The following is a 13,896-nucleotide window of genomic DNA, read 5'->3' as shown; positions in this document are numbered from 1 at the left end:
AATATGGCAAGACCGACAATGTAAGGATATACAGACTTTTCATAAAATCATCACATGGGTCCATCGACCTCGTATCGGTTACCTGACTTGGAGAGAACCGTGCCCAAGCCGGGGTGAATCTCAACCTGGAAAGCTTCGAAGGGGATCGACTCGCCATCGATGCTGATATAACCTTCTTTCTGATGGGGCACCAAGCGGAAGGCAGTCGCCTTGCGAAGCGACACTTCAGGTCGATGGAAAAAGGCACCAGTGGCGACCTCGGAAATCATACCAAGTGAGGTAAGACGACTAATCGTACCGTCAACCGTGATGATATCCATAAAACCATCGTTCGGCAGGGAGGCAGGGAAAAAGTTGGCGTCCTTGGTCACGATTGCCATGTTACCAGCATAGAAGTTGCCCATCTTCTCACCGGGAACAACTTGCCAATCTTGAGGCAGCTCATCAGACACGGTTCCGTACTTTAACTCAGGTAACGCAGGTGACTTCTCCGCAGCCTCAATACGGTGAAGATCAGCCATTGGATCCGGTTCGCGATTAGTATATTCAGCATAGTGCTGCTTGATCGCTTCCTTGTCATCGATATCGACCTTAATCGCCAGATCACAGGGCCAAACTCGGTTAGACATCACGCGAGCAAGGTATCCATAGGTAAATCGCTGAGCACCCATCCACCGAATGTTATCCGTGCCCAGGTCGGACTCAGCGATAATTCCGAAAGACGACGAAAGGAAGGAAAGAGTGCGAGTACCCTTCTGTGAAATGGACATCAGATCCAGCGGTGTCCGCAGACCCTTTACAACAGCCAGTGCTGCGACCGAGACACTTCCAGTGCCAAAACAGCTCCAGGTCATCGCATTTCCAGAGCCGCAAGGGAGTAGCGCAACGGGTAGCTTGGCCAAAGCCTCACGGGCGTTGGGTCGCTTGCCCAATCCGTTGAACACCTCGTAAGGGAGACCGTCACCCGAGCAACAGACGATCGCGTCATAAGCATTGACATCGAGCTGCTCCGCAATTTCGATCGCGTGACCTTGGTGTTGAGTAGTCTGCACATCCAATTTGCATCCCGCGGCAGCGAAGATGGGAGCGGCCTGTTTCTGGTACAGAGCCTGGGCTTTTCCTTGTCCACCGAATGGGTTGATCAGGATCTTCAACCGCCTTGTGCGCGGCACATCTCCGTAGGAAGCACTGAGTAGCTTGTTTGCCCAACCCTCGACCGTTGGGCTTTCCTTATCGCTGACGGAGTAGTGAAGGGTCTTGACAGCGACATCCTCTTTGGATGACGACTCGGCGTAGGTGATGGTGAGGTTTGAAGGCTCGGCTTGAACATCTAAAATGTTATAGAGGGAGATCGCACGAGGCAACTTTGTTTGTTCTAAGAGGGAGATGCGATTAGATTCATTGAACGTGATGCGCGTGCGATATGGCCATTGACGCGGATCGCCAGAGCCTCGGGTCCTAGCTCAACTTACCTGACTTCCGCAATCCGCAGCAGCCACGAGCCGATTTGCGAGGACGGTCGTCTTATCAAGTTAGCATGACGGGAGCACTCTTTCTCACAGCGTCAACTGGTTGCAGCTGAAGACAAACGGGAGTCTTACCGACGATCAAGAGCGAATCGCTGCCAATGGTCAAAGAGACGGATTTATCGACGCGAAGAGTGGAGTCATGCTCCAGCTGCGGCTGTGCCGGAGACGAGTCGGACGACATTTTGAAGATTGAGGATATAGGGAAACAATCAGCGCATGACAAGGAGAAGTAGGATGGCCAAGCTAAAGATATGGGGACAAGTCGAAGATCAATGACCCGCGTCGTTCCGGTTCCTGGGGGCCAAGCACAGCTTCTTTGTTTGAAGTTCTAGGCGGTAAAGTCTGACCCCCAACCTTCGCTTACACACTAAGAATAGACCTGGTACTTAGTCCGTTTGATTAAAATGGCCCCTTAATTACTCGTATTCCTACATTATGTCCTAGATTACTGGGGCTGGTCTGACAGGCCCATCGGGCAACGAAGAGTATTCCTAAATGGGAAAGTTGAGGGCATCTACCGCCTACTGCAAATGGTGCGAGTATAGAGCCAAGATGCTTGGAAGCTCAGTATACTCCTAATGTGTATAACATCGTAGAATCGAGTAGATGGGATCTATGGAGATGACTGAGGATGACCATTATCGAGTCTTCTATAATGGCTTGGCTATGGGATAAATAGCTCGAGATTTCCTCGACAATTGAACATCATCAATCAACGCAATCCAAACAATCCAATCTACAATCAACCGATCTCCCGATCAACCAAATCATCCATCAAAATGCAGTTCATCACCGTTATCATTGCTACCCTGGCCGCCGTTGCCACTGCTACTCCTTCCCCCGATGCCTTTGAGAAGCGCACCTGTGTTGGCCGTGAGTTTGTATAACAACAATTACGCGTCCAGTAAGCTGACTATGTTTAAGACTACAAGAATGCCTGCCACAGCACTGGCCCCGCTTGCTGCGACGGCTGGCAGTGTGTTGGCGCCACTGAGTGGAACGCCGGTGTTTGCATTCCTCGCTACTAGAGGTCGAACTGTGATGGGCGAGAATAGACTTCAAGTTTAATAATCTGTTTCCGGAGATTTTAAGCTTTCTCGTGCAGTGGTTTCTTATCTTGTTCTTTGTTTCTGTTATAGAGTTTTTTTTTCGCGGTTTGAAGCGTTTTCTGTCTTTGTCTTTGTTGGGCTACGAGGATCATAGGATTGCTAGGGAGGACTGCTGGCAGAACTTCCTAGCTAGTTCTGCGTGAATTAGAAGAATTGCATCTATACATCTTGCTTTGATCTGCTTCTTGCATGATTCTTATTCCAACCGTATCAAAGACTATCTCGTATGGAAATGATCTGAACAGTACCACTAGAGCTCCAGGACTACTGGCTACTGATACTAATACTCAGGTTATATGCACAGCCAATCATTATCTATTTTTCGACTCCCTGATATGACCCCCACAATTGTCTCGGAGAAGGGAGAGAGGAAATCAAAAATAAAGAAAAAAGGAAACAAGTTAAAATAGGAGACATATACTGCAACCCGCTGGAAACAATGAAAAACGAATATCAAAATCTACTCATGCCGCCGCGGCCTTGAGGCCCTTCAAGGAACCCAGGCTCAGGGCCAGGCCCTGCGAGCGACTTCTGATCCGAACGAATCCAGTAATAGGTCCATCGTCAGCTTCCTTTTCAATGCTCAAGTTCGCCAAAGCATCCTCGCCTAGTACAGTTAGTCATGGGTTTATATTAAAGGAAAAGGAAAAAAAAAATACCGAATACGCTCCTGGCGTAGAGGTTGGCAGACAAGAACCGGCAATCACCCTTCAGAGAAGCATCGGGGGTCAGGCAGGCCATGTTGGTGCTCTCCATCAGTTGCTTCAGGAATTCCCGCAGGGTCTTAGCCTTGGAGTTGATATTAACCTTGTTCTCCCACTCAAATTCAGTCCACATGGTGCGGAATTGGGTCTCGGTGCAGTGGGCGGGCTGGATGTAGTCCATGATGTCGGCATGGATGTCGTTGAGAATGACCACATGGGTCTCGGTGGAGCTGGCACCGTCGTAGATGATGTTACCGAAGATCACACCAGTATCAGTGGAAGACACCTTCACTGTAGCCTGGACGTTCAAAAAGTCGCGAGGACCCAGGTTGTGTGTGGATGGCCGCTCAACAACCTTGAGATCGCCCAGAGTGGCGAACTCCACAGACAGGTTCTGCAAAGTCTCGTTGGTCTGGTTGACCAGCAGAACATCCAAAACGATATCGAATTGGTGGACGGTCACGTAAGCCTCAGCATAGACCGAGTCAGAGAAACCAGTCAGCTGCACCACCCGGCTCAACTTGGAGGCGACGTTCTCAACAACAGAGTCGCCACCGGTGGCCTTGACGAGATCCATCTCGATCTCCTCAGCTCCCTCGACAGTGTTCTTCTTGGTGAATTGCCGGATGGGGATGGAATCATCGACCTGAACGGCAGTCTTAGCCTTCTCCACGGCCTCCTTCGCGGCACGCTTCTTATCCTCCACCTGGACCATGGCACGGAATGCCTTGCGGGTATCCTCCAGGAAAGTAGCCTCGAGGTCCTTCTTCTCGGAGAATTCAGCCAGAGAGCGGACACAAGTCATGACACGGTCAACAGAGTCCTCATCGATCGGAGCCTTAACGAAATGGGATTGTCCAACGCGCAAAATGGAAATCATAATCAACATAGCCTCAGCACGGAGGGCGTTAGTGCGAGCGATGTCCTGCGAGACCTCCGAATGGCGCATGACCAGCTTGGTCAGTGTGGATGAAAGGACGGTGGACAGGTAGTAGTCACCATCCAAGATGAGTTGACGAAGAGGTGGCTTCTGTGCGGCCTTAACGGCCTCGAGGCGAGCAGCCGCAGCAGACTGGCTGGTAAGGGCACTCTCGGTAGCGTATGTGCCATCTGCCAACACCTTGCGGGAGCCAGTGGGGGCAGTCTTAGCATGGCCGTTGGTCTGTTCCTGGAGGAGCAGCGTAGTGTCCTCAGGGACCTCATCGAGCAGGCGCTGCTCGGAAGCCAAGATCGGGATCTCACCAAGACTGGCGCGAATCTTCTTCCAGGCCCCACGGATATCCTTCTCTTCCAACGAGTATTCTCCGACGACCCAAAGAACACCGCGGTAGACTTTGCCGGCCCGGACTTCACTCAAAGTCGACACCAGGCGATCAACAATAGCTCCACGCAGGTCGGGGAACTTCTCAACAACCTCTTTAACAAATGAGATGACATCCACGGCGGAGTTGTTGTTGAAGTCAGCAATGAAGTCCATCAGGAGATCAACCACGCTAGCGGCGATTTCAGAAAACTTGATTGCGCAAGTGTGTATTGATTGAACGAGGAGTTGACGGTATTCGCTGTTCTGTGTATTGTTAGTCAACCCTTTTTTTTTTCGACCATGCAAACATACCTGTTCATATTGTTCATCCACGGTCTTAGCGAGCTCTTTCTTAAGCAGCATAACGATCTCCTCAACATTCTTGCTCGAAACCATCTCCAATGCAATGCCCAGGGCCTTTCTCCGGACATCAATATCGGGGCTGGAGAGAACGCGCAGGATCTCCATGGTCAAATCTTCCAACACACCCTCATTGCGAATGCGCAGCTGATCCACGCGATCCAGAACAATAAGCTTAACATTGTTATCGGCCTCCCGAATGGCGAGCTCGATCAACTTGGCGGCAGAGGCCTTCACGGCGACGGGGTTGCTGGTCAGGGCAGTAAGAGAGGTAGCGGCTTCGTAGACCACAGTGCTTGTCGGGGCGTCGAGTAGCTCAAGCATGAGTTTGAGATAACGTGACTAGGCTTCGTTAGTATCTTGAATTTGGTACCAGAATTGGTCCCTTTGTTAATGGACCCACCTTGTTCTGAGGGTTCTGGACCGCATCTTTGCGCAGGAATTCCAGCTCCGCCAGCTGGAGCAGCTCATCAGTGTTGGGAATGGTATCGAAAGTCGTGCCGAGGTACTCAAGGGCCTTCTGGTGGCTGATAGAGGCGAGGGCTGCAAAGGCATTACGCTTGCAGGTGCTGTCGGTCTCCGATTCAAGGAAAGTCTGGAGGAGTTCGGGGGCGTCGGGGATGAGGGGCTCGGAGTGCTGGAAAATCGAGGCGACTGCCCAGGCGGCATTCTTTCGTACGTAGGCGTGGCGGTGTTCCAGACACGAGCGTGCCGAGGACAGGAGGGGCTCAATGAGTTCCGGTTCGCGGAGTTTGCAGAGGAAACGAAGAGTGTTTCCCCGAATATATTCGTTGGGGTGCTGCAGGTCATTACGGATGCCATTGCTGCAAATATGTCAGTTTAGGGAGAGCATGTTGACTATGAGGCCTCCTTACCAAACCAGGATCATCTCCTGCTTCAGCTTGCCAGAGGAGTCGTGCTTGGGGCAGATCTCATAGTAGAAATATAGCAGCTTCTTCAATTGCTTGCTCTTAGAAGGCATAACAAAGCGAATGATGTGCATCAGAATATCCGGCATGGGGTTTCCGTTGAGCAAGATCGTGATGATTGTCCGCATGGTATCCAACTTAGTCTCATCATTGCCCTTTTCCAACTGCAGTCGCAGCTCTTGCAAGGTGGGCTGATCGGCTGTGTTGTCCATGTGGACCAGACTGTAGGCATTTTCGAGGTAGGACGCCATCGTGGGCAGCGGATTGAGGAACGGGAGGAAGGAGAGCTGACAAGTTGTCAGTTCGGGGGGAATGTTTTGGGTATGGACACCTAGCAGTTTACTGCGTAGGTGCGGGATAACATACAATAAGGAGAGACTCCCAGAGAGAGAAGATCAGGCCAATGTCAGAGACGCGCAATTAGAGTAAATCCAACACCCGTCGCCAACCTGGAAATCATCAAATCATTGAGATGCGCGATGGGGGGGAAGCATCAACCTGTCCCTTTTGCCCCGTCTGTGTGGATGACTAAGCCCGACCACGTTCTTCCGCCTTTGACTGCTCTAATTGCTGCTACATCTTCTTCAGTCGACAGGTCTACCAGCAAGATGTCGACAAACGAGACTTTCTACCTGCGCTACTAGTAAGAAATAAAACATGAGCCCAGGTTACCCTGCGTTGCTGACAGCTCCGCAGCTCAGGTCACTCTGGGCGGTTCGGGCATGAGTTTCTAGGTGGGTTCCCTCTCCGCAGCTTGGTATCAAGTGTCCATGTGCTAATTTGATTTCAGAATTCGATTTCCGTACCCTTGCCGATGGCAGCAGCGCTGCTGTCCGATACGCGAACAACTCCAACTACCGCAATGACTCCCTCATCCGCAAAGAGAGTAAGTTGCGGCGAACCCGGACATTTGCCGATAATCTGACGGGTGGAATACAGTGTGCGTGAGCTCTGCGATGATCCAGGAGATCCGGCGCATCATTAAGGAAAGCGAGATCATGAAGTATGTGCCAATATGAGCAAATCAATTCGTGCAATGCTGACTCTATCTAGGGAGGATGACTCCAAGTGGCCGCAGAAGAACAAGGATGGACGCCAGGAGTTGGAGATTCGGCTGGGCAGTGAGCACATCTCATTTGAGGTAAGAGTGGCAATGGCCTTACAGATTTCTATATCGCTGACTTGTGATAGACCGCGAAAATTGGCTCACTGGTTGATGTGACTGAGTCGGCTGATCCTGAAGGACTGCGGGTGTTCTACTACCTTGTCCAGGACCTGAAGGCGCTGATCTTTTCGCTTATTTCGCTCCACTTCAAGGTATGTGTTGTTGTTTGTGGCTCCTCTCGAACCGTGCTGACTCATTTTATAGATTAAGCCCATCTAAGCTAGCATTGTTGGTGGGGACAAGTGGGAATATCGGGTCTCTTTCTTGATTTATGATACCGGGCGTTAATGAGGATTTCCCAGGGTTCCACCGATAGAGTGCAGCTGCCAAAAATAATGTAAATTGACATTCACTTCTCACGATACAATATACTAGAATATATCTCCATAGATATAAAGTATAACCTTAGTAATAATCAGGCATGATGTTGGGTTGTGTACCTGACGTAAATTCGATGCCTCAGGCCTTAAAAACGCCTCCCCCGCGCTATGCGCTCGCATGACCCCATCTGAGATGGTCCGCCCCCGGGTAAGAGCCTTTAAAGATCACCATTCTTCCCCTTCTTTTCTTCTTCCTAATCCACTCAACTCTCTTTTTGTTTGGCCTTTGGTTTAAGCGCGCCTACGATCCGATGTCTACCCCCCGTTCCTGATCACCACACCCCCAATGCCAACCCCGAGTGACAACCACCCGACTTCGATCGCCGAGGTGATCTCCACCCGCACCTGTCCCCCGGAAGCCGATCGAATCTCGGCCTGGGAAGACGCGTCGGTGGAACTAGACACAAGAGATGTCCTGGAGGATGTGCTTTCGCCTGCCAGTGCCACTGCACCGTCCGTGCAGAGTCGCTCCGACGATGGCACGGCTCTCTTGGCGACCGACCCGCTGAGAGTGGAGAGAAAGATGGCTCCGGAGGAAGATACTAGACCCCCAAGATCTACCTCGCCGATGGAGTCGTGCTCTCGTAGCCAGTCCCCTGTTACACCGCCTAACTCTTCGCTGCTGCGTTATGAATTTTCCAACGTTAGGGTATGTTCCGACTCCCTATATCGTACTTATCTATTCCTCGACCCCAATTGGTTAACATTTATATTTACTTGCAGCTGTTACCAAACCATTCCTCGTCCTTTCTCCGTTCCGGAAGTAGATTCGTCGGCACACAGCAGTCGGACCGTCAGGTGTATAATGTTGACGTGGAGATTAAGCACGTGGACATGGCTGAATCCTACCTGTGCGGCTACCTGCGCATCCAAGGCCTCACCGAGGATCACCCGACCCTGACCACTTTCTTTGAAGGTGAAATAATTGGAACCAAGCACACTTTCCAGACTCGTAATGAAGAATGGGGTGCGAACGAAAAGACAGACATACACCACTGGTCCCGATTTCCGGCTTGGAAACCGCTTGCGAAACAGGCCAAGCGGACCGATTTCACATACCGCAACTTTGCACAGCGCGAACATGTTTTTATGAGGTGGAAAGAGTATTTCCTTGTGCCTGATCACCGGGTTCGAACGATCTCCGGTGCCAGCTTCGAAGGGTTCTACTATATTTGCTTCAATCAGATTGAGGGAAGCGTCAGCGGTGTCTACTTCCATGCGAAGAGCGAACGGTATGGCCAGACTATATTCACCCACGATAGTTCTTGCGAGACTTATTCTGACTTGTCCAGATTTCAACAACTTGAGCTCAAGCATGTCGAGGATCATGGATGCACACCCGCAATCGAGTTCCGTTAGACGCTTGACTGCACTGGCTACATTCTGCCCTTCTCTCTTCTTTTGGCCTACCACGGCTAAGCAGCGCTTCCTGGTACCATATGACTCGTATCCTACGAATGGCTTTGCATCTTTCGTTTCTCTCGACCATCCTCCATCTCCTCTGGATCCATACTTCGCCAACCAACCCCGTTCTATGGACGTTCGACAATATCGACACACTTATACCCCGTGGTCAACAGTCCAATACTCGCCACCGCCAAATTGTATCTCATCTCATGCCTTACGACTATGAATGGCGTTCTTCTCCTTCTCATCCACTCGGCGAAATAGGTCTTTCTTTCCCGGACTGTCTCTTCCTTATACTTTTTAACATCTCGCAATTTCTTTCCGGTCTTATCGTTTGGAATATGTATTTCTTGTGCAGTCATGCTGCAATATTTTTGACAAAACCCAATTCTCAATACCGAGAGTTTTCTCTCCAGTCCATCTGAGCAATCATCTGGTTTCAGTATAAATATATATATTGGGAAAAGATGTAAATCTACGTAAAATCTTCGACGTATAAACGATGAAAATCAAATTGCATATATGCACGCTGTGACATAATTCCAACATGTCGTCCGTGTTCGTACACCTAGTCTCATGCATAAACCAAAAACCGATGCCAACACCAAGCGAATAAATCAGAATGAGAATAGATCAGACATGATACAAGCAAGCCGAAACACATAATCGAAGCAGTTGAAGAGGTAGATGAGAAACGAAGAGTCATGAGAAAACAATAAGATATGGGGGTATCACATGCGATGTCGTTTGAGGATTTATAAGTCAAGTCGAGATCGAGGATGTTCTAGGGAACTGTTCAACAAGATGATCGGAAAATCTCCCGGCCAAAGGTAAACCGATCATGATGAATGTAAGTATTGGCAAATTGAGAAACGAAATCATTAGAATCCACCGTATGCCGAATTCTGCCGACTGTTGGAACTGGAGCTACTGTAGCCTCCATTCTCACTGCTTGGGGTGGAAGGCTCGAGGACCACCTGTTGGCGGATGGAGACGATCCATTCATGCTGGAGGAGCTCAGCAGCCGTGATTCGGCGAAGAGGATCGCATTCGAAGCAGCGTCGCAGGAAATCAAGACCCAAATCACTGAGCTGATCACGGCTTGGGAGGGCGGGCTGGTTGCCTTGGGCAATGTTGTACATGATTGCCCACTCGTTGTCAAGGGTAGACCATGGTCGGCGGCCGGTGGCCATTTCAAGGATCACACAACCCAAAGACCAGATGTCCACGGCGCTTTGGCGGTTCTCAGAGTCACCACGGATCACCTCCGGCGACATGTACATAGGGGTACCGGTGGTGGTATTTTGGTTCTTGCGCTGGTTCATGATCTGGGGATCCTTCCCAATAGCGTCCTTGTTAAAGTTTGGACCATCCGCTGGAGCAACTGTGCGGCCTGACCGAGCAATGATCTTTGCTGCACCGAAATCCACGTATTTGATGATACCATTGTGGTCCAGTAGAATATTCTCTGGCTTGATATCCCGATGAACAATCCCGGCTTGATGCAAATAGGCCAGACCCTCCAATAGTTGGAGAGCATAAACCATGATCACTGTCTCATCCTCCACCCGACCATGCTCTAACAAGCTGGCAAGTGAGCCACCCGAGCAATACTCCATGAAGATATAGACCTTGTCGCGATGCACTTCGATACCATGGTAGGAAACGATGTTTGGGTGATCCAACACTTCAAGAACACCCATCTCATCGCGAATTTGTTGCGCGATCTTGGGGATCAACTGGGGATCCTGCAAGCGAATCTCCTTCACAGCCATCAAATAATTGCTGTCCAGATTGATCGCAACATAGACGGAGCCGAAGGTACCGCCACCGATAAACTGGCCTTGTTGCCAACGTAGAGAGACATTTGTGGCGGATGATGATAACACGGTGAGAGACCGGTCTGCCTCGTTGGACCCTTCCAGAACTCTTCCTAAGGCCTGGCGCTTGGCACACTCCTCGACTCTTCGGTCCTCGATCTCGGTCAGACGGGCATACCATTGCTCACGGATATGCTTGGCAGCTTCTTGATCGCTCAAAATGCGACCAGCGCCAGTCTTTCGAGCACCAGCCCGCTCCTCCATCCGCTGCTTTTCTGCCTGGGCCGCGAGGGATGAACGGGCACCCATGATATCGAAATGAGATATGAGAAGAGACATACAACCTGCCACCTTCAACCTGAGACGGGCAAATTGTTCCTCGTCCAAAGAAAGAAGATGGCGGCTAGATGTTATGGCCATAGCAAATTCAAGTGCAGCAACCGCCCATTTGAAGGTTTTCCGGTCGGCAGCATCACAGTCATCACAGATGAACGAGACCCAATCAAGAGACAGCTCCACCAATCGAGCACTGTTCATAGCGCGTCTGTTGGCATCGACATAGTTGGAAGAACGCTTTCCGAACTCGGTAGCGAATGCATAACAAGCCTGAATCAGGTCATTGTTCTCCCACGTTTTCTCCCGCAGCTGATTTTTAATTACCGCCACGCTGTCCATGATAGCCATAGACAGCTTGAAGGAGATCTTCTTGATCTTGTTTAATTCCACGTTGACGCGTCCAAGGTTTGCGCGCTGCTCAATTGCCATATCCAATTGAATGCCGGTGAGATGCGTCAACTCCATTCTCGCATTCTGCAGTCGCTCTTGCAGACCCTCGACAACAAGCCGAAGCTTACCGAGACGGACATCTGTGGGTTGCTCCAAGATATCAATCTGCATCTCTTTTCCAGCCCAGGCTAGTGGCTTTTCTGGGCGAATAGCCAATACATATGGGATGTCAGGGACGTCTTTGGTGACATCATCCTCTCGGAAGGATGTAGCCAGAATGCCCTGGATGTCGGCCGGACGATTCCACAATGAATGATGCGCAATCAAATAGACACCTTTCTGACCAACCGAGTTAGGTGAGGTAACCAGGAAATGATCAGAAATAAGTAACGCTTCGAAGAACTCGTATGCGATATCAGCAGAGATGTTATACTCGGTGGCATTTTCAAACAACTGGCATAGAAACCTGGAGAATCGGTAAAGCTTTCGTTGACGGATACGCGTAGAATCCAAGATGCTCTTATAGCGCTTGTCCATGTCGGCGACAGTCTCATTATGCCGCGGTACGAGCTCCCGCTCAAAGTGTATCATAAGTCGTTGAAGCGACTTGGCAGTCAAAGCACTATCCTTTCATTAGCAAACATCCCTGCACCGGGATCACGTTGGACATACCTGAATTGCTCAGCCACCTCAACATCGCCGCTTCCAAGCTGTCGACCGATATCATAAGAGTATTCCCACTCCTGCTCCAGAATTTCGGCTTCTTTGAATGTGTTCTTATTGGCGTTGAGTTTCCAGTTCAACAAGCGGAAATAGTACTTCATAGCATCGAGTACCACCGAGTCAAAGTTTTCGTCGACGCAAGGTGGTAGATCCCAACCAGGCTGAGGCATTGAGATGGCAAGATAGCGTTGCTTAATATCAACGGCGACTCTCATCAAAATCTGGAACTGCGAAATCATTTGGTCCACCAGAATTGGTGACTGTTGAGCTGGGTCTTTCATGGTCTTCGCGTATGACAGGCGAACGCGAATGATTTCCTGGATCAACCGCGAGGGGAAGTTGATTAATGTGAGAAGCTCTTCAATATAAGGCGGTAAATGTCGTGTCGCGAAAGCTTCGGAGTTCTCGATCAGTGTACTTTTGGCTTTCTGAATAACCTCGCCGAGGCCCTGGAGCATGCTGTGATCACCCTGGAGAGTCTTCAAACCGTCCTCCTTCATAATACGATCCAGGAAAGAAGTGTCATCCGATAAATCGCTACCTTCAGTTTTGGATTTGGGCTGGCTGAAGTCGAGGGCCTCGTTGCCGACCCAACTTTGCAACACGGCTAGTTCTGTATTGATAAGAGCGGTGATGTTGTGCCAGGCAAAGATCGCATCGCGGCTCGACGAGAACTCTTCCGAGGCTGTGCGGGGATTGGCAATTTCCATCTCTTTACGAGTAGAATATAACTCCTCACAACGCTCGACTTTCTCCACAACATCTTCCACTTGTTGCCTCGGTGCTTTTCCAATTTCAGTTTCACCTTTGATTTGAAAATTGATAATGTCCTCAATGACGGGCCCTAGCTGGCGACGGGCATCTTCGATGAGCTTTTGCTGGAGAGCGATGCTCCGCCCACACGTCCGCGCTCTAACACCGATCCAAAGAGCCTGGCTTACCGCGGCCGATCGGTTGGATTCTGTGGATCCCAGTAATCGCTGCTTCTCTTGCTTGACTACATCGCCCTTCAAGACTGATGCTAACATGGAATGCCATTCGAGGCGCTCTTGGTTCTTGGGGTTGCGTAATTCCTCCGTGGTGGGCATATTATCATGGGGAAGAAAAAGTTGGGTATCGGGGTCGTAGGGATCGTCTTCAAAAGGTGCCTCAGATGAGGGGGAGGGGTCCTCCAGGTCTGCATCTCCGAGCATCATATTGTTGGCCTGTGCGTCGTTGAAGTGATGGTACCAGGCCTGCGGATTAGCGCGTATCCGCTGTACATAGGCCTTTTCTTGGGCCCGATATTGGGCGTTCGGGTCGCGTCGGGTACCTTGTTTCGCCGATGATGAGCGTGCCCGGTCGTTTTGCTGAAGACTGATGTATTGCGGTGGCCGTCGTTGAGGAGCATAGGTGTTGGACGGGGTCCTCGCGGGGGCGGATGGACGCTGCGGTCGCAGATCGGTAGACATCGCCATGCCATCAGGTTTCTCGAGGGCTGCAGAGGCTCCAACACTAGCCCCACGTGGACGAGCTGTCGGTGTGCTGGACCATGAAGTTAAACTTGGAGAATGAGCTGATGGAGGAGACGAGGTGATGGTGGTGGCAGGCGTCTGGACTAGCGGATCAAAGGCTTCCACAAAGGCTGAGTTAGCCCTCAAAGGGTATTGAGAGGGAAACTCATCCGAGGAGCCCGAGCCATCCGAGTCCTGGCTGGCAATGTCGGGGTGCTCCATGGTGGAGTTAGGGACCGTGTGATGCA

At 50.6% G+C, this 13,896-nt stretch overlaps 6 protein-coding genes across 6 annotated transcripts; 3 read left to right on the top strand and 3 right to left on the bottom strand.

The window, feature by feature from the left end:
• Positions 1-50: 50 nt before the first annotated feature.
• On the bottom strand, positions 51-1,710 carry N7503_006336 (uncharacterized protein; the record flags this gene model as incomplete). Its single annotated transcript, XM_057065883.1, has 3 exons — positions 51-1,375; positions 1,473-1,523; positions 1,602-1,710. The coding sequence occupies 3 exons, from the start codon at positions 1,708-1,710 to the stop codon at positions 51-53; spliced, it is 1,485 nt and encodes a 494-aa protein (XP_056921352.1).
• A 520-nt stretch (positions 1,711-2,230) lies between these two features.
• N7503_006335 (uncharacterized protein) lies at positions 2,231-2,612 on the top strand. Its single transcript, XM_057065882.1, has 2 exons — positions 2,231-2,402; positions 2,454-2,612. The coding sequence occupies exons 1-2, from the start codon at positions 2,309-2,311 to the stop codon at positions 2,555-2,557; spliced, it is 198 nt and encodes a 65-aa protein (XP_056921351.1). The 5' UTR covers positions 2,231-2,308; the 3' UTR covers positions 2,558-2,612.
• Positions 2,613-3,102: 490 nt separating this feature from the next.
• N7503_006334 (coatomer subunit beta) lies at positions 3,103-6,185 on the bottom strand (the record flags this gene model as incomplete). The annotated part of the gene is made up of 5 exons (XM_057065881.1): positions 3,103-3,245; positions 3,298-4,909; positions 4,958-5,347; positions 5,409-5,829; positions 5,881-6,185. The coding sequence occupies 5 exons, from the start codon at positions 6,183-6,185 to the stop codon at positions 3,103-3,105; spliced, it is 2,871 nt and encodes a 956-aa protein (XP_056921350.1).
• A 228-nt stretch (positions 6,186-6,413) lies between these two features.
• N7503_006333 (mago nashi family protein) lies at positions 6,414-7,318 on the top strand (the record flags this gene model as incomplete). The annotated part of the gene is made up of 7 exons (XM_057065880.1): positions 6,414-6,577; positions 6,631-6,668; positions 6,725-6,820; positions 6,874-6,937; positions 6,988-7,075; positions 7,126-7,251; positions 7,304-7,318. The coding sequence occupies 7 exons, from the start codon at positions 6,414-6,416 to the stop codon at positions 7,316-7,318; spliced, it is 591 nt and encodes a 196-aa protein (XP_056921349.1).
• A 447-nt stretch (positions 7,319-7,765) lies between these two features.
• Positions 7,766-8,838, top strand: N7503_006332 (GID4/VID24 family protein; the record flags this gene model as incomplete). Its single annotated transcript, XM_057065879.1, has 3 exons — positions 7,766-8,128; positions 8,203-8,711; positions 8,772-8,838. The coding sequence occupies 3 exons, from the start codon at positions 7,766-7,768 to the stop codon at positions 8,836-8,838; spliced, it is 939 nt and encodes a 312-aa protein (XP_056921348.1).
• Positions 8,839-9,767: 929 nt separating this feature from the next.
• On the bottom strand, positions 9,768-13,870 carry sskB (uncharacterized protein; the record flags this gene model as incomplete). Its single annotated transcript, XM_057065878.1, has 2 exons — positions 9,768-12,054; positions 12,105-13,870. 2 exons carry the CDS (start codon positions 13,868-13,870, stop codon positions 9,768-9,770), a joined length of 4,053 nt encoding a protein of 1,350 aa, XP_056921347.1.
• Between the last annotated feature and the right edge of the window lie 26 nt (positions 13,871-13,896).

This window comes from Penicillium pulvis (genome assembly GCF_028828015.1).
Source record: "Penicillium pulvis strain IBT 33274 chromosome Unknown contig_3_segment0_segment0, whole genome shotgun sequence".
Lineage (NCBI taxonomy): Eukaryota > Fungi > Ascomycota > Eurotiomycetes > Eurotiales > Aspergillaceae > Penicillium > Penicillium pulvis.
Note: the sequence above shows the minus strand (reverse complement) of the source record. Positions and strands in the feature narration are given on the sequence as shown.

What these genes read in the sequence shown, in the direction of transcription:
- N7503_006335 (XM_057065882.1), top strand. Translation starts at nt 2,309, where the DNA reads ATGCAGTTCATCACCGTTATCATTGCTACCCTGGCCGCCGTTGCCACT. An exon ending in GAAGCGCACCTGTGTTGGCC is followed by an intron (nt 2,403 to 2,453) that starts GTGAGTTTGTAT and finishes ACTATGTTTAAG; the next exon opens with ACTACAAGAATGCCTGCCAC.